This window comes from Sardina pilchardus, chromosome 21, assembly GCF_963854185.1.
Source record: "Sardina pilchardus chromosome 21, fSarPil1.1, whole genome shotgun sequence".
NCBI classification, from domain to species: Eukaryota; Metazoa; Chordata; class Actinopteri; order Clupeiformes; family Clupeidae; genus Sardina; species Sardina pilchardus.
In genome coordinates this window covers 30,842,738-30,862,780 of record NC_085014.1, presented here as the reverse complement: position 1 = coordinate 30,862,780, position 20,043 = coordinate 30,842,738, and the positions used below count along the sequence as shown (strand labels likewise).

Sequence of the window (20,043 nt, the reverse complement as noted above, 5' to 3'; positions counted from 1 at the left end):
TGTGGCATAAAACCCTGGCTACTATGTTATTGAAACCAGACTAGGTTAGGCTTCGTCTTTGTTCCAGGTCCGTGGTCATTTTCGGCTGCGCGAACATAGGCTACCTATTAAATGAATAGAAGTTAATTACTAGCCACACATTCATTTTAGAACTTAGATTATCTGCCCAAACCCGAACTGCGGGCCGGTGTTACGGATCTCGAGATCCAACAACACCGGTGTTGGGTCGAAATTGTTCATTCCTCGGTTCAGTCGGGTCAGGCTCCTAATCACAGAACGCAAGCCTCCGTTTTAAAATAGCCTATAAATAACATTTCTAAGTAGCATACAAAATGTAGGCTAAAAACTAAGTATAAAAAATGAAAAACTAGGCCTATGAAAAAGTTGAAAGTCGAGTTTGTTTAAGGTTTGTTCAAGAACTCCTCTTTTCTTACCTCAAACAACACAAATAAATGAACAGATAACTCAAACGTGCTGTAGCCTATGTCATAATGAAACAACCACAGACTATCAACACGGTCTGACACGAATGACACATGGCTTAGTGCAAACTGAATTTATGACCAAACGATTTGATTTGTGCACGAAGCGCCATCTAGCTATCATTATGTGTAAGTAACAGCGTCCCAGTCTGAGGACTCAGCGGTCTTTTGACCGCCTCAGCCGCGCTTTAAGTAGTTCACACCAGCACGGCGCTTCTAGTAGGACGTCAAAGCGGTCTAATGACCTGGGCGCGGCGCTTCTAGGTATAAGCGGGTCAGAACGGCAAGGCGCTTCTAGTGTTAAATGCAGTGTGAACTAGTCTGTTGATTTGGGACTTCAACTTTACAGTTAAGTTGCCAAACCAGGCAGGGATTGCATAACAAAATACACTTTCAATCACAGCACGATAGAAAAGCAACGTCACCTTCTGTTGTACACCAAACACCCTAAGTCTACGTAGAAAGTGAAGTCTCTGCTGGATCCTAGTACACACACCCTTATCATTTTATTATTATTATTATTATTAGCCTATTATTCTTATACGCGTAGTTCTAAGTAGGCCTATCAGTAGGCTATTTCATCTCTGTGAAATGTATGAGTTTTGTTATAGATTTCCGTGAAAACTCATCCAATTCAACTGTACATTTTAGGGATAACGTCTTAGTAATGTGGTCAATTGACCAATAACACCCCCTGATAAATTCTTACATCTAAATAAAAAGTGCGTGTTACAAGGCTGAACACTGCGAGCAGCTCGTCGCAAATGCGAGTAAATATATATTAGTGCGAATGAAAAAAAAAAAATTGTCGCACACGTGCGAATACTGATTTTAACCCTTTCATTCGCATTTTGCTCTTAAAATGAATCAACACCAAGTGGATCAAGGTATAGTACAATTTTCGCGCATCTGTAGGCTATACACATTTCCAGGGATTAAAGCAAAAAAAAATCCTGAGCCTGAACTTTTTTAGACTCGTGCATGCGACTCTATACGACACTATGTTGGTCGATCGATTGGAAACCAGTTCACTTTTTGGAGTGTTTGCACACGACACAGGCCTTGTTTGTGATGTTGGACCCCAAGAAAGGCCAATAGGTGGCAATAGTAGTCCAACACAGTACAATATGCTACATGTAGCATTTAGGATTTCTTTTTATATCAAGTTTTGCTGCTAATCTTTGTCTTTGACAGGTTACAAATTGACCTACAATCATAAGGTGTCATGTTGTCAGGATATGTGAAATTGGAAGGCAGGCATTTGCCACCATTTAGGTTAAGGTATTCAAAAAAAGACACTGATTCTCTTTCTAAAGAGTAATAACAGTGTTTCCCACAGATTAGAAGGCAATGTGTGGTGGTCGCCTCATGTCTGACTTTTTATCACTTTGCTTTCATATAATGTGAATTTATTTATTTAATGATTTTCTAACAAGATGTAAAGCACGCACACACACACACACACACACACACACACACACACACACACACACACACACACACACACACAATGTATACTGACATTTCTGATATTCATAACAGCAAACTTTATGCAGCTTATAGCCTGCTATTCATATTACAACTCAACCTCTTAAATTCAGCTGTTTGATAAGCCTCAAAATATTGTAAACAATGTAGCATAGTTGGCTAGTTTATCATACTCTAGCTGGTTGAACTGTTCAGTGTCCCCACGTGTGTTTAAGTTTCAAGGTAAGCTCATACTTTTTCTCCTTGGGACAGGCCCTTTAAATCTTGCAGTTGAAAAACATTGGTATTGAGTTAGTTGGTCAGTCAACTTGAATGCAGAGTTTTAATCAGATGTGTGCAGCATAGCCTACTAATGATGCTAACCGTATTTAACAATAATTCAGCTAGTCGTCTTCTGTGCGTCATTGCGTTCACGATTGTGAATGTTTTGTTTGGATTAAATGTGCATGTCGAGGGGCGGGTGTCCATTGAGTGCGCACGAGAGCGGGCCAAGGAGAATTCGTTTACTTACGGTTTGGTAAAGTTGGACGCATAGTCTACAAAATTTGCGGAAGAACTTATGCTTCCACCCGCAGCGTCAGGTGCATTAGTGCGACCGCGCTTCCATGGATGATCTCGTTATGGAGACAGACAGACGCGGTGTGCACGAAGGGGAGTCCGTGTCTGTGTCTGAGTGTGTGTGTGTGTGTGTGTGTGTGTGTGTGTGTGTGTGAGTGTGTGAGTGTGTATTAATATAAAGGGTGCGTGACGCGTGAGTGACAGAGAGATAGAGCAGGGAAAGGAAATTCAGCTTAACGAATGCTGCGTGTTTTTCAATAGCGTTAACAAATAAATAATATTTTAAAAAATCAACGCAGTCAATGGCCGCACGCCGGAATTCCGGCACGGTGCCGGAAAACTTTAATCCCTGCATTTCAGAGTTGACAGCTCTGGAGCTGACAACTCTTGCACCTGGCTAGACACTCAGGCTTTCAGCATCAACCTCGCGCTCTCACAGACATGCAAGAAATGTCACTCCAAATCCATTCTTCTTTTTCTTCAATCTGTTCGTTATCAGTTGGTGACTATATGTAGCGATTACCGGTGAAACGGTGAACTATGATACAAATGTTGACTATATTACCGTGTTCATTTAAAATATTATTATCATCACGGTTGATAAACACGGTGTGGAAACCGTAGGCTATGTTCAGGGCCGGTTCTTCCTACAGGCCACTAAGGCGACAGCCTAGGGTGCCAATTGGTTGGAGGGTAGGGATGCACCGATCCGATATTTGGATCGGATATCGGCCCCGATATGAACAAAATAGTTGGATTGGGGATCGGAAAAAATGAGCCGATCCATGGGCCGATCCGAATTTAATATAGTCTCAAAAAAAGGCTGAGCCATGACGCGCAACCAGCCATTTAGCGCAGCTCACTGCTGCGGGTTAGAGTGTGCCTCACCTCACTGTGTGCTTTGAGTGTCTAAATTCATGGATGGGATAAATACAGATACCAAATTTATGTCATAAAATCAAAAGAATATCTATACTAACCACCATTTGTCATAGATTAATTACGATCTTCATGCGTTTTGTTGCATTTAGGCAACACGTTAATGTGTAACAGTCAACAAAATAGGCTACTCAAACTAAACACATTGTCATTTTCATCTCATCTGTATAAACTGTTCTTGGTATAAAGACATGCAAATGTTCAAATTGGCTGTTAAAAACTTATCATTTATTAGATAAAACGTACAACTTCTACCGTTTACCACCATTCAAACTCCGTGTGAACTAATTCATTTATCGTGGGGAAACTGCGGGACCATACCACTATGAGTAAATAGAGGGGTTTCGCGGGTGACACCATTTTGGCAGGGGTGTTTCAATGTATGTCACTAATATGGGATTTTTATCTGCAAAATTGTTTTTTTTTTGTTAGATTTATTATTTAGTAATAACTGTGAACTTGAATTTGAATGCTGTTCCAAGTTGCTCCTGCCTGCTGGTGTACAACTGTTTATTTTTAAAACTAGTAATATAATCAATAATGATGATGATAATTATAATAAAAAAAAAAACAATAATAATAATAATAATAATAATAATAATAATAATAATAATAATAATACATTACCTTTATATCTAAGTGTTATTTTGTTAGATTTTTTTAAGGAAAGTAATGTTTAGTTAGGGAAAGAATGAAGAATGAAGTCAAGCCTGATGCCTTTAGTCTTTTCCACAGTGAGGTATACAGTTTATTAATTAACAATGGTATCGGATCGGTATCGGATATCGACCGATACGCAGAGCCCAGGCATCGGTATCGGTATCGGGACTGAAAAAGTCGGATCGGTGCATCCCTATTGGAGGGCGCCCTAAAGCATCTTTCTTTCTTTTAACAACATTGATGAAAAAAATATGAAACGCTGGAAACAGAAAATCATTACAAAGTAGCCTGCAAAGCGGAGCTAGCGTCTTCAATTGTAACAAAAGTGTGGTCTCATTATAGCCCAATAACTAAACCCATGTAGAAAGACCCGTCCGGCGTATGATTTCGACAGGCTAATGTGTGGGTGAGCGTGTGTCAGTCCATCGTAACAGTCTGCATAATCTTTGCAACGTTACATTGGTAAACATTGTTGCATTGTCATATCTGCCTCGTTTTAACGTTTAGCTAGACAATGCTAAAGAGAAAGTCATTGTAGGTCCGGTTCCAATAAACGAAACTTATCTAATAGGAGTCCTATGGCTGAAGCGTGTTCTTATTAAAAGTCTTGTCTTCCAGTTAATGTTCGAATGTTTATTGTAATAAACAGCACAGTTCATACTCATACAATTGACACGACCAACACGGCCAGAAAAACCGTGGAACTCCTAACATCTCATGCCGTGCATCATATTCAATCATGTTCTTAACCAAAAACGAAAATGTCTTAAAGTGACATGCACCTGATTAAACAACATGTCCCCTAGGGCAGTGATTCTTAACCATAGGGCCGCGGCCCAAACCTGGGCCGCCAGCAACCCACCGAGGGCCGAAACAAACTTTCAGTTTTGCATCTGTGGGCCGCAAGGGCCGCGGGACTGCCTTCAGGGGTGTCCAAACCAACTGCGTCCCGCCACGCACTTTAATTCGGCCCGCCGAGCATGCATTAGTTTATCACAGATCCGCCACGCACTTAGGTTATCATTGGCTATTCGCCATTTTTTTTTTTTTTTCCAGCAACGACGTTGTGCTTGACATTACTGCAAACTGCCTTACACTCTTCTTAGAGAACGTTTACATTTACAATATCAATATCAAAACAGCATGTATAGAGATGTTTGATACATAGAGATGATGCATAGAGATGTTTGAAATCTCTATTGCAGCAAATCTAATTATGTTACTCATAACGTTACTCATAACGTAGCTAATTGGGAACGCGTTTGAGCGCGCATGAAAAGGAGAGAGAGTGCCAGCTGGCTTGTCATTGCTGATAACATATCTCCTTTTTATAAGAATCGAAAAACGCGAAGACAACATAGTTTCACTCCTGAGCAATCTACTGTGGGAGGGCACTGCAGCCACTGAATGGAGCCGGCAAGAGTCTTAAAGTGACAGTGCACCATTTATAAATGAATTAAACAGCATCATGTTAACCATATTTCTTAACAAATGTATTTTCTACAACAAAAAATTATAATTCTATATGTTATATACTGCATTGTGTGTGTGTACATGTCGGGGGAGGGGGGGGGGGGGCACTTTGTACTTTAAAAATTGGGCCTCGAGGTCAGAAAGGTTAAGAACCCCCGCTCTACGTCACTGTCCCCCTAGGCCCTTTCCCTCTAGTATAATATTTTATATCTCCATTGATATGCTTATTAATACTAATCATCATGACTTATTTTAATACTAGCCCACTTTATTTCTCTTCCCTTTCCCCTATACCTCACCTGTGAGGTAAACCATTACCAGTCATCCGCCATCTTTGTGCCTGGCCCTCATCACACCTGAAGTCCCATCCCTATGACTGCCCTACCATCGCCTTCTGTGGTTCCCTGCCTGGATTCCTGGCCCACGCATCCTAGCGACCCATTACTTTCTGAAATTACTAATGGACAATTTATTCCTTACACTGGACTATTTTAACTTTCTGATACTACAAATGAGTTTACTCTACTGTAACTGACCCTAGACAGATGGGTTGGGCCCTTGAGTCGTGGATCTGTCCAAGGTTTCTTCCTATATGTATCTCCAATTCTAGGGAGTTTTTCCTTGCCCCTGTTACTCATGGGCTTTCTTTGAATGTTCTCTGTAAAGCGCCATGAGACATGTGTAATGTTCTGGCGCTCTAAAATTGAAATTAAATTGAAACATAAAAACTTCTGATTGATTATCCATTGCTCTGTTAGCTTAGATTGTTCAAAGACAAGTTCACAGTCAAAACTGAAAAGAAAAGTTAATTTTCTCTGTTATGTCTGAGCCTTCAAGCATCAATGCTTCTTCCAGATATTACTGATGTCAGATTGCAGACTCCTTACCTGTTTGAGCTTCTCATCTGTTAGACGATTCAGCTCAATGATGAATTCACTGTCTGTCGGAGATATCTGTGCCATTGGGTCGATAATCTTTATAATGTCCAGTTGCTCTCGAAGACCCATTTCAGTACTCACTTTTCGGCTGAGGTATTCAATATATTCCACCTAGAAAGCAACACACCAGAGAAAGGTCCATGAGACTGAAAACTGAGGTTACTGAGAATCCAGGATTTCATGTGACCACAGCACTGTTTATAAGTACTATTTGACAATGTTGAAATTTTGGCTTTTGAACAAAATTGTTCATTGCAGATCTCAGAAGAACCGATAGATCTCCAAATAACTGGGTACCTGTTCATCATTGGTCATTGCACTCCAGGGAAGTTCATCAAGGTTTCTGTGAAGTTTGCTCCTTCTTTTAGAGATCAGACAAGGTGAGCTTGGTATGCTGGGGATGATGTCAGACAACACATCACTTCCACTGGCAATGTCACTTCCGGGCAGCTGAAACATAAAATCATGACCGGAGTTCACATTTTTCATACTACAGAACAAATATCACAATGTTTACAACAGTGTTTCTTAACTGGTGGGTCGGGACCCAAAAAATGGTGGGTGGGTCGCGGAGCTTTTATTCAAAATGCTACCTTATCAGATCTTTGTATGTCACCATGTAGCTCACCATATCCGTTGGATCGTACGCTAAATAAATATATGGGTCGCAACATAGGAGATTGTGGGTCCCAAAGCCAGACCAGTTAAAGGAGAATTCCGGTGTGAAATTGAGCTTAACTGTACCGAAACATGTTAAGGTGTACTCACTCGTGTTGTAAGACGCACCTTCGCTCACCCTCAGCATTCCGAACTCCTCCGTTTTCAGCCTAGCTTGCAGTAGGCTTGAATCTATTAGATTAGGCATCACGTAGCCTATGCAGCTAAATCGCTAATTTTAAACCATTAAAAAGGTTCCAAGTAACTCCACACTGCATTGGTAGACTTCTGAGGGTCCTGACATTTAAAACGAGATACTGAGAACTTTGGAAATGCACAGGAAGTTTATTTAAAAAGACTGTTTACAAGCAGTGCCTTCATAGAATCTCTCCGCTGGGCGCCATCTTGGAATCAAGTCGCGATAAGCCGACTGACGAGCACGAACGAACAGGAAGGACAGGGGAACATATTGCTAAAGTAATTCCATAGGAAATATATAGTTATACTGTCTACATGAGCATGATGAGTAACAAAGCTCAAAATGTTTGCAATATGTCCCCCTGTCCTTCCTGTTCGTTTGTGCTCGTCAGTCGACTTATCGCGACTTCACCACAAGATGGCGCCCAGCGGAGAGATTCTATGAAGGTACTGCTTGAATAAACAGTCTTTTTTAATAAACTTCCTGTGCCCTTCCAAAGTTCTAAGTATCTCGTTTTAAATGTCAGGACCCTCAGAGGTCTACCAATGCAGTGTGGAGTTACTTGGAACCTTTTTAATGGTTTAAAATTAGCGATTTAGCTGCATAGGCTACGTGATGCCTAATCTAATAGATTCAAGCCTACTGCAAGCTAGGCTGAAAACGGATGAGTTCGGAATGCTGGGGGTGAGCGAAGGTGCGTCTTACAACACGTGTGAGTACACCTTAACATGTTTCGGTACAGTTAAGCTCAATTTCACACCGGAATTCTCCTTTAAGAACCACTGGTTTACAAGTGCCAACCATCCTGTTACAGTACTTTACAAGCCAAGTCTTTTTAAATTATAATGTTTAAATGTCGTGGCTTCACGCGAATATAACTTGAAAGTATCAGGTGTTGCATAGCAACACACTGTCTGACACACTTGTACGAGCCGCGTTCTTATCCGTGATGATATTAAGCAATATCACCACTGGTGACTCTTCACAGCTAATAATCACTCTGCCAATGTATCCAGAGACGGTTGATTCTTCACATTGATTTAACCAGAGACGGCATTCCATGTTGTTTGATTTAGCAGTTGCATAGCAACCACACGCGTTCTGAGCTAGGCCTACTTTGCATAGCAGAGGAACTGGACTAAAAAAACAATGGTAAATAATAAATTATCTTTCCTAAAAAAGCACTTTGGTATCTTTTTTTGTTGGCAATGGAACTGTTGTATAAAAGCGTTAACGCACTCAGCCTTCGGCTTCGTGCCTACGGCTAACCACAGCCGTGGCGATATAGGCCAACAACACCACTCCCACTCTTGCGATAATGCTTAATATTTATGTATTTCTAAGGTGGAGTTCACATAAGGCTCAATTAAATTATGAGTACTCTGCCCACGTGTGTGTGTGTGTGTGTGTGTGTGTGTGTGTGTGTGTGTGTGTGTGTGTGTGTGTGTGTGTGTGTGTGTGTGTGTGTGTGTGTGTGTGTGTGTGTGTGTGTGTGTGTGTGTGTGTGTGTGTGTGTGTGTGTGCGCGCGCGTGTATACGCGTGTGTGTATACGAGTGTCTCCCTCTCCCTCCTGTGTCATAGAATGAGTTCTGATGTGTCTAGATTGAGGGGAGGTGTCCAAGAAGGAATATTTAGGGGTTCAGACTCAGAGATAGGTTAGCGATTGAGAAGACACTTAATAGATTTAGGCAGAGTTGAAGTGAATAAGGCCTACGTGCGATTTGTGTTGCAGTCCGATGAGTGTGAATGACGAATGATTGAGACCAAGATTTAGCAGCAATCAGTTTGTTGTCTTAGAGTGGACACATCCTGCTGTCCATGCTCTAGCCCAGTGTTTCCCAAACGTTTTTTCTGGGGACCCATAGTTTAAAAGTCACAAGCCATCACGACCCAAGTCAACAGACATTATTCGTTAATCACAAAATAAAGGTGGATTTGACCATTTTTGAACATTTATGAGGATATTTTATTGTTATTTAACTTTATAAGCAATGTTTTATTATTATGTCAGAACTCAAAGACCTAATGCCATTTTTAATAAGCCATCTCAGGCTGAGTAACCATCAGGCCTCTCTGAACAATTACTAGGCCTACTCAAGTTTTAAACAATGGAAAACAGTGCAATTGACCCAGCAAAATAATAAGGTATCCAATAAGCCTATTTGGACATTGAAATGTGGACCTACAGTGCTGTGAAAAAGTATTTGCCCTCTTGCTATGTTGACTAAAAAGAGGAATACAAAATCATCTTTTGTAAATTGATCTTCATGCCTTAATTTGAAAAAGGAGTAAAAATCCCTATGCAGGATTGGCGATTTCATCGCCGGTTTCGCTTTCAGCTTTAGCGTGTATATTTTACAAAACTCCTCAATCGGTCAGTCTGCCGTGCCTTTTCATGAGACTTTACATGACACTTCCTGGAGTAGAGCATGGGTGCGTGCCCGAGGTCTCCTGAAGTTGCAAGCGTGGTTCTACCGCTACAGACCACTAGAGCGGCCAAAAAAAAACACTGTTCGACCGGTAATGACTCATTTAATCATACATAACAGTATGGAACGAATTGATTAACTGAAAAATGTTGCATAGTATACCTTTAACCCTATGAGCCCTAAGCTGTTTTAAGGGCATTTTCACTACCTCTAGTTAGAAGCATTTATCCTGGTCATTGTAAGTGCCATTCACACACGCTACATTGTTTTTTTCAGCACTGTCTAGGCTACCCAGATCTGCCATAATAATATGTATAAATACTTGCATTGATTTGATTTAGATTTTGAAATGATAAAAATTTGAAAAGCATACTACACAAATTCTTACATTTTGACATGTATCTCACCACAGCAAGATGACAGCTCGACATGACTTGCATGGTTGTGTAGGCCTGACTGTCCTGAAAATGGCAATATAAGAACCATGGTGGAGGTATACTGTGGGGCTGAGCAATTTACTGAAATATGGTGTGTGTGCCTTCCAGAAATAAATGGCCATTTTTATTTAGTGCTGAGAAATTACTTTTTGACACTTTTTGCGCTCCATATTTGTGACACTAGCTGATCTGACCTGACTTGTTTGCCTGGTAGCACACATGACATGCACAGATGATGATTCTCTATAATATTTTTTTTACTGCATTGCAATGAACAAAGTAAACGCAGAAAAGTGTTTATTTGTCAAACAAATTTGGATGCAATATGAATCTTGAATTGGATACCATACAGGAGTTTGCTAGGATCTCAAAACCGTATTATGAACGTGACTTGCCATAGAGAAACACATGATAACGTTGGATTATTAACATAGGCTATTATGCCCAACAAAAACATGGGGTAACTAAATGAAGTTATTATTTTGCTGTCACTTCGTCTGTTTTATGGCCTAGAATGTTGTATTTGGTATCTGTGGATAGCTCTAGCTCTCCTCTTTCATCTGACATGCGTGTCATATCTTTCTGATGGCGGTTACACGAGTAAATCAAACGAGAGCAATGGTAGCCGAAGCTATATGACATTATTATTTGTTTGTCACTTTGTCTGTTTTTATGATACAAAAGGATCGATGTGTTTATGGAAAGCTCTGTTTCTCCTCATGTCTGTGCAATGCGGGGTTAGCGAGTAATTCAAGCGAGAGTTCTGGATGCGCGGGTGAATGCAGAGCAATATAGACTGTAAATATGATATACTTTGATTTAACTTCATGATTTTATTTTATTTTCATACTTGATCGTACAGACAAGTGTCTAGTCTGGTTGGAAAGCCCTGGTTCTGCTCTTTCGTGCAGTATAGGTCTCATAATCACGGAGCAATGTAACAAAGAAGAATGGGTGTGTTTTTTGACGCACTTTGCGTCCGTCGGGCTCATAGGGTTAAGGACACCAATGTTCTTTGTGAATGAAGAATGTATCTTAAATAAATAAATGTTTTCCTTAAAATAGGCCAGTGGGCATAAGTACACTGCTCAAAAAAATAAAAGGAACGCTTTGAAAACACATCAGATACATCATGCTGGATATCTATGCTGACATGGACTGGTAAATGTGTTACGAAATGAAAGAAGGGTGTTGGATGGACCAAAACATAATGTCTGAGAGGTGTTCTATTGCATTTAAGTCAGGGAAGTGTGGGGGACAGTCATTGGTATCAATTCCTTAATCCTCCAGGAACTGCCTGTACAATCTCGCCACATGTGACAATCATTGTGCACCAGGAGAAACGCAAGGCCCACTGCACCAGTACAGGGTCAGAACGTTTCATCCCGATACCTAAGAGCAGTGAGGGTGCCGTTGTCTTGCCCACAGAGGTCTGTGCATCCCTCCATGGGTATGCCTCCCCAGACCATCACTAAGCCACCACCAAACCGGTCATGCTGAATGACGTTGCAGGCAGCATCATGAAAAAATTACCAGTTGCCACCACCTGTAAAACCATTCCTGTTTTGGGAGTCGTCTCACAGTTGGCCCTGTAATACACCTGTAGTAAATTTTGTTGACATCAAAGCAGGTCAACCTGAATCACAACCACCTCTGTTGCATAACTGGCCAAATCAATATCCCACAAGTGTGACTGACTTGATGCTATACTCCTATGAACAAGTGTTCCCTTTATTTTTTTGAGCAGTGTATTTGCAGTGTGTATCTGTTGAGCAAACAAAATAATATTCCGCTAATTCCTACTCCTATCCAATGAAGAATTAAACGTGACAAAAATATTTTTTTAATGTCCATTACAGTGGACATCTCGTCTAAACGGGTGTAAAATGACATGAGAACTTACACTATGGGGAAATACACTATGTTTTTAACATAGTAGTCTTGAAACAAATAATCCCACATGACTTACACATTTAGAACTTAATGTTTTATGTCTGAGAGCAGGTCAAAACATGCACATTAAGTAAAAAAAATATATGATTGTGTTTAAACTCTTATGCATATGCCCATTTTTTGCCCAGCATTGCACATCATCTACTTAGGAAGGCATTGCTCCTACATACTTTGGCCTAGCAAATGACCTCTTTGGAAGGCTGAGACCCTGTAGTTTCTTAGGAAACAATCAGGATAGCTGTGTGATCAAGTATGTGTGTTTACGTGTGTGTGTGTGTGTGTGTGTGTGTGTGTGTGTGTCTACATGTGTATGCATTGATCTTTATATGTGTGTGTGTGTATGCGTGTGTGTGTGTGTGTGTGTAGTGTACAGTCGCTACATGTACACAACATGGTCCCCCGTGAACCAAATTGCACCAAACTTGGCATATATTCAGAGGGAGTCATAATGATCCTACACTTTAAATTTCATGCAGTTTGGAACCTGTCAACCAAAGATACCTGCGATTACAAAGCCCCATTTTTGCTTTCTCAACTTTGACTAGGTGGCGCTATACATGAAATTAGTTGTTATGGGATGGGTTGACATGGCCCCTAGGCCCTACGGTTCTCAAGATATTCACAGAAAACTGTCAGGCCATCTACAGGCCAGTTGGTGTACAGTCACTAAATGTACACATAAAATCATTTATTATTTATTAGAGTTGGCTCACCAAAATTAATGAGTACAGATGACTTTTTATCATTTTGCATATTGCTGTTAATACAAAACTCAAAAGTACAAACCAGCACTGACATCATAATAGGCAATTAGAATCTTATGCCAGGTGGCCAGCCCCACCTGCAGCAGCTCTCTCTCTCTCTCGGGCTTTAAGCATACAATCTCTCTGTGAAGACTACATATCCTGTTAAACTGTTTCCTCTGTCCACAACGGTTTCCGCTGCGCGTCGGGGTTCTGTCCGTCCTGTCGGGAATTATTTTCCGATAATGACCGGCGTTCTATACATTATCCCTTACCTATGCCTCCAGTCAACTATATGAAACCTCCACGTACCTAGCAACCAACATAGCAACCATTAAAATTAAGCGTTTATGACTGTTTCCATAGCAACCAACATGATTATACTGCAGTAACTTCTTGTTTCCTGATAGTGGCCACCATGGATACCCTAGCAAGAAATGTTTCAAAATAAAAGTCCTCACTAGCAAGTTAGCTAGTTAGCATGGTTAGCATAGTTAACATTGTTAACATTGTTAGCATTTTTAATATAACTAGAAAAAATCATCAACTAGGTCAGCTAATCGACCTGGTTAGCATTGTTAGCAAATTTAGCATTGTTAGCATAATTAGCATTTTTAGCATTACTGCTAGAAATCATCGGTTAAGTTAGCTAATCAACCTGGTTAGCATTGTTAGTAAAGTTAGCATTGCTAGCATAATTAGCATTTTTTAGCATAACTGCTAGAAATCATTAGCTAAGTTAGCTAATCAACATTTTAACATTAATAGAAATCATTAGTTAAGTTAGAACTGGAATGTTTCAGCTTTAAACTGTCTACCTTCACACCATCAACTCTCTGTAAACTATGCAACCACCATGTTTACCCTAGCTACACCTTAGTAACCATATCTACATTATCTATCTATTTTTGCATTTTCATGCACTGGTAATTCCTTGGAATTGCATTTCTAGTTTAATGAGTAGCTCTTTCAAATGCAAATTAAGGTGAATGGGCCTTTTGAATGGGCCAGCTGCAGGTGAGAGGACTGAAATCCTAGGATTTTCTTTGATTGTTTTTACAAAGTGCCATTGATACATTATCTTCTAAAACATATATATTTGGAAACTAGTTGATTAAAGGTTTCTAATGGTGTCACTTATATGTTACTAGGACATGTGACATTGTGTATATGCATGCAGCTCCTTCCACTCTGAAATTACTTGATGCAGTTTACCACAGTTCACTACGTTTTATAACTGGAGATGGGTTTAGAACTCATCACTGCACACTATATGAAAATGTAGGATGGACTTCCCTTTATGATAGGAGGGAAAGGCACTGCCTCCTTTTTGTTTATAAGGCATTACTGGGAAAGTTACCTCCTTACCTAACTTCTCTTCTGAATATGAAATCAATCTGCCACAATACACGTTCACAGGGTTTTATATCTCTTCAAACTCCTCAAATTAAATCAGAATTTGGTAAATTAGCTTTTACATTTTTTGCATCTAATAAATGGAACAAATTCCAAGAATTATTCAGCTTGATGCTCAGTCAATTTTCCCTGAATAAAAAAAAAAAAAAAAAAAAAAAATTGCACATCTCCAGATTTAGACTCCAGAGGGTTAATATTGGTGCAAGAAAAGTGCAAATCAATTTACTGTATGTGGGATTGTCATATGACTAAATCAGCATGCCAAGTTTCGTTCAAATCTTGCTTAAAAGCATTAGTATCTATCTCAGGACAAGGAAATAAAAAATAATGTTACAAATCATGTGAACACCATCATACCTGCCATTCAAACTCACTGTCAGACCAGTCCCAGTATGTACTGATGGATGACGACACATCACTGCAGACACTGCCTTCTGGGAACAGATCATAGGAGGTAAACTCTTGGTCATCTAGCAGAGAGAAACTGTCATCCTGGTCTCCAACTGACACTGAGGAGAACAACTCCTCGCTGCATTCTGAACTTGCCACACTTGTGCCACAAGATGTCAGGTTCCATCTGCAAAAGAAAAATAACCAATTTCATTACATAAATTACCAGAAGAAAACATGCAATGGGTAGATTACACAGACAGTATCTCATATCAACTGAGAATCTGGAAAGGATTTTTGCACTGCTGATGAAATTATTACATTTGATGTAAATTCAGAGTTAATGCATTGTAAAATGTTTCACATCAACTGGCAAAACTTAAGTAGTGCAATGATATGCGTGTGATAACTGAGATGAGAAGATGTTGTAATATACATGGCTCTACACAATTAATTGTTCTAGGAGCACTTGTGTGCCCAAGTTAAAAGTTCTAGGAGCACAGACAAAAATGTGGGAGCACAGTCAGTTAAGAAATCACTTAAGAAATGACACATAATCTAACATTACACTTACACACAGTTAAACATGCCAGTGTACCAACTGCAAAGATTAGAGGGACACTTCACCGATTAGCATTAAGCTTTGTATCTTTAGAAAACCAGTCTTTTTTTTGAATGGTCGTGCATCATTCCATTCGTTTGCCTTGAGATGGGAGAAATAAGGATTTCAAAGAAGCCCATGAATAGGACTTCCTGCTTTCAATGATGTAAAATGATGACCCCCGTCTGCTACAGCTACATTTTGCATATTGCAGCCAATGCGTAAACTAGTGAGCTAAAAGGCATATTGCCTTTCCTTCTCTAACTTCATTCTCAGAATCTCATCCTGTTCCTCCTACGTCTTTCTTCAGTGTTGATACATTTACATTTTTCTGATGAATTCGGTGGATTGAAGTAATTAGATAGAGGTGCCTTTTGTTTGAAATCAAATATTTTTCAAGATCCTTACGAGACACCACTCGTGCGGATCCTGTTAATCTTGCACAGCAATAATAAGGAGACATAGAATTAAAACAATTTTTGTCTTGGTTTTGATGAATTAGTCAAGTCAAGTCAAGTCATTTTATTTATATAGCGCATTTCACGTGCACAGAGTACAACCCAAAGCGCTTCACAAATACATAGACAGTGCCGAACGGAGTGGCGTAGTCGCCAGCATACCCGTGGCAACAAAGAACAAACAAATTTACAAAATAACAAGACACAAGACAAAAGATGCCGGACGGAGCGGTGTAATCGCCTGGGTACCCGTGACATCAAGACATACAAAGACAGACACCAAACAACAAATGAACAAATAATAAAATAACATAGATTAACAAAAACACTTGTCCCAAAAGGCAAAGTTGGCATGTCGGACGGAGCGGCGTAATCGCCAGTGTAGGCTACCCGTGACACCACAGACATACAAGACAGACAAATAAACAAAAGTCAAATAAATAATAAAAAAAATGTAGGAGAGGTTGTGCATAACCAAAGAGCTATCATGGACATGAGGCACGGTTGTGCCCTCCTTCATATGAAAATCTTGAACTTAGAAATAGCCATTAAAAACCCCAGAAGCTTTTATGCTTTTTTCCCGCTGAACATTGGTCAAATTCGCGTTATTAGTTATTATTATTAATGCCTTAGTGCAGGCGCGAACAGAATCAACATACCTCATAATGCCAAACTTTTCAGTTACCTCTTAATAGAATACGTAAGTGTGATGTCACTTTTCCTTAGCAACCGAAATTTCTGTTCTAAACAAACCAAATTCACAATGTGAAATCCTATGCCAGATGATTGTTTTACAGAAAAAGCCACGCTGTGTTGCCTTTAAGGCATTTAATTTCTGTTTTTATTTTATAGCAAATTTCTTTATTTTATTATTGCTTGGAAATAATTCGATAACCAATTGTTTTGATTATCTTTCATTACTATTATTATTTAAGAAGCTGACAACTGCATTTCATTTGCTTGTTTATGTTACCTAGTTACCTAGTGTACCTTTTAAAATTGTTATGCATTGTTGATAGCTACGTCTGCCGACAAAGACGTTCTAAAGTCATTGATAGTTCGTTGACAAATGAACCCGGTTGACAGACAGACAGACAGCCAAGAGACTTAACTCTAAACTACTGCGCAAAGTCTAAGAAGCAATGCCGTAAGTTTAGTTGCATGTGTATATTATATGAATTGAAGAATGAACTGAATGATTATAATGATAGTATTACTAAAATGATGTGTGTTACTTGACTTAGCAGCGATTTTGCTATCATACAGTAGCCTGCATATTAAACAACGCCATTGGTTACCTTAGTAACGGTAAACAATTGTAACAATTTAGACTGTGCTTAACGGAGAAAGATACATTGTTTAATGCTACGTTCTTTCACAAGAACACACACTGAATACTTGTATTTTGTACTGTTCACAGTTTTCACCGTACGTCTTTTGAATGTGAAAGTCAGTAAACGCTGAATCTTACTACGGACTCTCTCTTCATTGGCAACGGTTTAACTTGGTGTTAAGTCAGAGTTCCTACACACTGCACAAGAACACTAAACACGCTTTTGCGCAAATTCATTTACAAGTTGACATCGGTTGACATTAGCTAACTTCATGCTAGCGTGAACGTCTCCTTTTAGTACACCAGGGGCCGGATTCACGAAAACAATCTTAAGATAAATCTTAAGTTGATTGCTAAGAAAATAAATAAGTCCTTAAGATTGTTCTTAAATGCTATTCACCAATATTTTCTTAAGAATTGTCATATATCTTAGGAACTTCTTTGTTTTCCCACTTAAGAACTTAGATAAGAATGCCCTGCACCATTCGTACACTAAACGCGATCAAACGGTAGAGTTTTGTTTACAAGTGGCAACCGTTGCTAAGAGGAAAAGTCTGCCTTCAGGCACTCCCGGTTATCTTAACTTTGAAACGGTAGGCTTACTTTCTTGGAATTTGCCGTTTTTACTAGAAAATACAGCCATTTCCATGGACTTTAGATATTTAAGAAATGAAACGTGTTCTACTCTGACGTCGACGTGCGCCGAGTGCTGGTAGGAACCCTTCGGGTTATGCGAGTTTTCAGACAGAGGACTGAGCTACCGAAAACAATAGCAGCAAGCTAAAATTAGCAATAAATGTTTGGCTCGTATATCGTGAGTACACATAATAAAGGCTGATATTTCAAACGAGCTGTCTAAAACTGGTAAATGTGTTTATATTTATGACTATGAGAGGCCCGACTTTACAATGTAACGTTTTTAAGACAGGTGCAGGGTTGAGAAAACGTTTGTCTAGGAGCGCTTCTTGGACTCAGAAAAAGTTTGTTTGAGGTGCTCTTTGGAAGGGAAAAAAAACAGGTGCAGGGTTGTCTTAAAGTTGCGAGGAAAATTAAGAATACATTTAAGATCTTTGTTTTCAAGAATACCATTTGTTTTGATATTCATGAATATCAAATCTTCTTAAATTTGCTCTTAAGACAAAAGATAAGAAGAAAGCACCACTTAGGAAGTATTTTTGTCTTAAGAAGGCTTCGTGAATCCGGCCCCAGAACCTTACATAAACGCCTCGACATGGTAGTGATTTTTACTGCTTAAAAATAATTTATTTTCATTTTGAAAGAAACAACACGGTGAGGCAATAGAAAATGCCACTTGCAGGTTGTTTGTTTAGAACAGGAAATCACGTTACCGGGGCAACGTGACACTTTCACCGTGAGTCGTTCACGCCAACATGAAAAAAAAAGTTTATAATGTAACGGCAAGCTAGGCTAATCTATGATTACATGAAGTTAGCTAATGTCAACCGATGTCAACTCGTAAATTAATTTGCGCAAAAACGTGGCTTTTTCTGTAAAACAATCATCTGGCATAGGATTTCACATTGTGAATTTGGTTTGTTTAGAACATAAATTTTGGTTGTTATGGAAACATGACATCACACTTACGCACTCTATTTGAAATATGTTTAAAGGCTGTTGCTACCAAAGGTAGCACACGACACATGTATTGCAGCAGCTCAAACAGAACTGTATCGCTAATAAATAAGCTGGCATTAGACCATACGATGTTCAAATGCTTTACCAGTTGGAAACTAAATGTCCAAAGTCAGAGTGAAACACTCACTCAGAAAGGGCACACTCATCTATCACATGTACAAAGACAATCCAAGTGGTTTTAAGTCAGTCTTGTTTACAGTCTTGACAGTCTTGACATTACGACAAACGTCTTTGATATTGCAAGTATTTTAGTCTTGTCTCATGCAACCAGTGGTAGCAATTTATAATAACGAATAATGAGCTCTCTCCAGCACCAAACAGCAAGGGGCAAAGTGGTTACATCCATTATTATTACACATTACATGAAGCAGACACTTTATTTGGTCCAAAGTGATTTATAGGTCAACTTTATCACAAGGAATTACATTATCCCCAGAGCAACTTGGGGTTAAATGCCTTGCTCAAGGGAACAACGGTGGAAGCCGGGAACAACGGTGGAAGCCTTTTTCCCTTGTTCGAACATTTTTGATTACCTGTTGGTGTTGAAACGATGCAGTGGATCTGTGCGATGACAAGAGGACAACTGACATTCAAACTCGCTTATATCCGGTGTGCCATCATCACTCAAGTTTACCCTCTGGGACAGAAGCGGGCAGGGATCCTCAGGTGTAAGAAACTTCTCATAAAGGTCCTCCGACATCAGGAACAGTTGAGACAGCACTGAAATTAACAGGCAGAAAGGTTTAACTGAAATGTCCAAACCTTTTAATGCAACATGCTTTTAATGTTACATGCCAATTGTTAATATCAAATGCCATACAGTTTCAAAATTCAGTTTCAGTCATTATTGGTCATAAGGCCATGATCAAATAAGCAACTAGTGTAGATCAGTGTTTCTCAAACTTCGGTGGGCCCGCCTTGTGGAACGCAAAGACCTCACAAATGGTCATGGACATCTCACTTGCAAAATGCAACAAGCTTGCTAGTGGGAGCATGGCCACGGACGTTTCAATAACAAAATGCAAAGAACATACCAAAAGGTGTCTGCCAAAACTCTGTCCTCCATGTTTTTATGGGCCTTGCTTTGTGCACTGGTGCAGTTATATTAGAACAGGAAGGGGCCATCCCTGAGCTAAGCTTGGTCCATTAGTTCCAGTGAGAGGAACTGACTGTTTCAGCATTAACCAACAGATTTTGGACAATTCCATGCTCCCAACTCTGTTTTCCCAACA

The 20,043-nt window shown here is 39.6% G+C and overlaps 1 protein-coding gene across 3 annotated transcripts in view; it reads right to left on the bottom strand.

Annotated features, from left to right (window-relative positions):
- Positions 1-20,043, bottom strand: part of fam199x (family with sequence similarity 199, X-linked) — a 40,908-nt gene that overhangs the window by 18,533 nt on the left and 2,332 nt on the right. For all 3 annotated transcript variants that reach the window (XM_062524192.1, XM_062524190.1, XM_062524191.1), the window contains exons 2-5: positions 19,345-19,531; positions 14,731-14,950; positions 6,836-6,988; positions 6,488-6,649 (exon numbers count right to left, since the gene is read on the bottom strand). In XM_062524192.1, coding sequence (XP_062380176.1) covers positions 6,488-6,649; positions 6,836-6,988; positions 14,731-14,950; positions 19,345-19,511 — 702 coding nt within the window. In that variant the 5' untranslated portion in view covers positions 19,512-19,531. The remainder of the gene's footprint in view (positions 1-6,487; positions 6,650-6,835; positions 6,989-14,730; positions 14,951-19,344; positions 19,532-20,043) is intronic.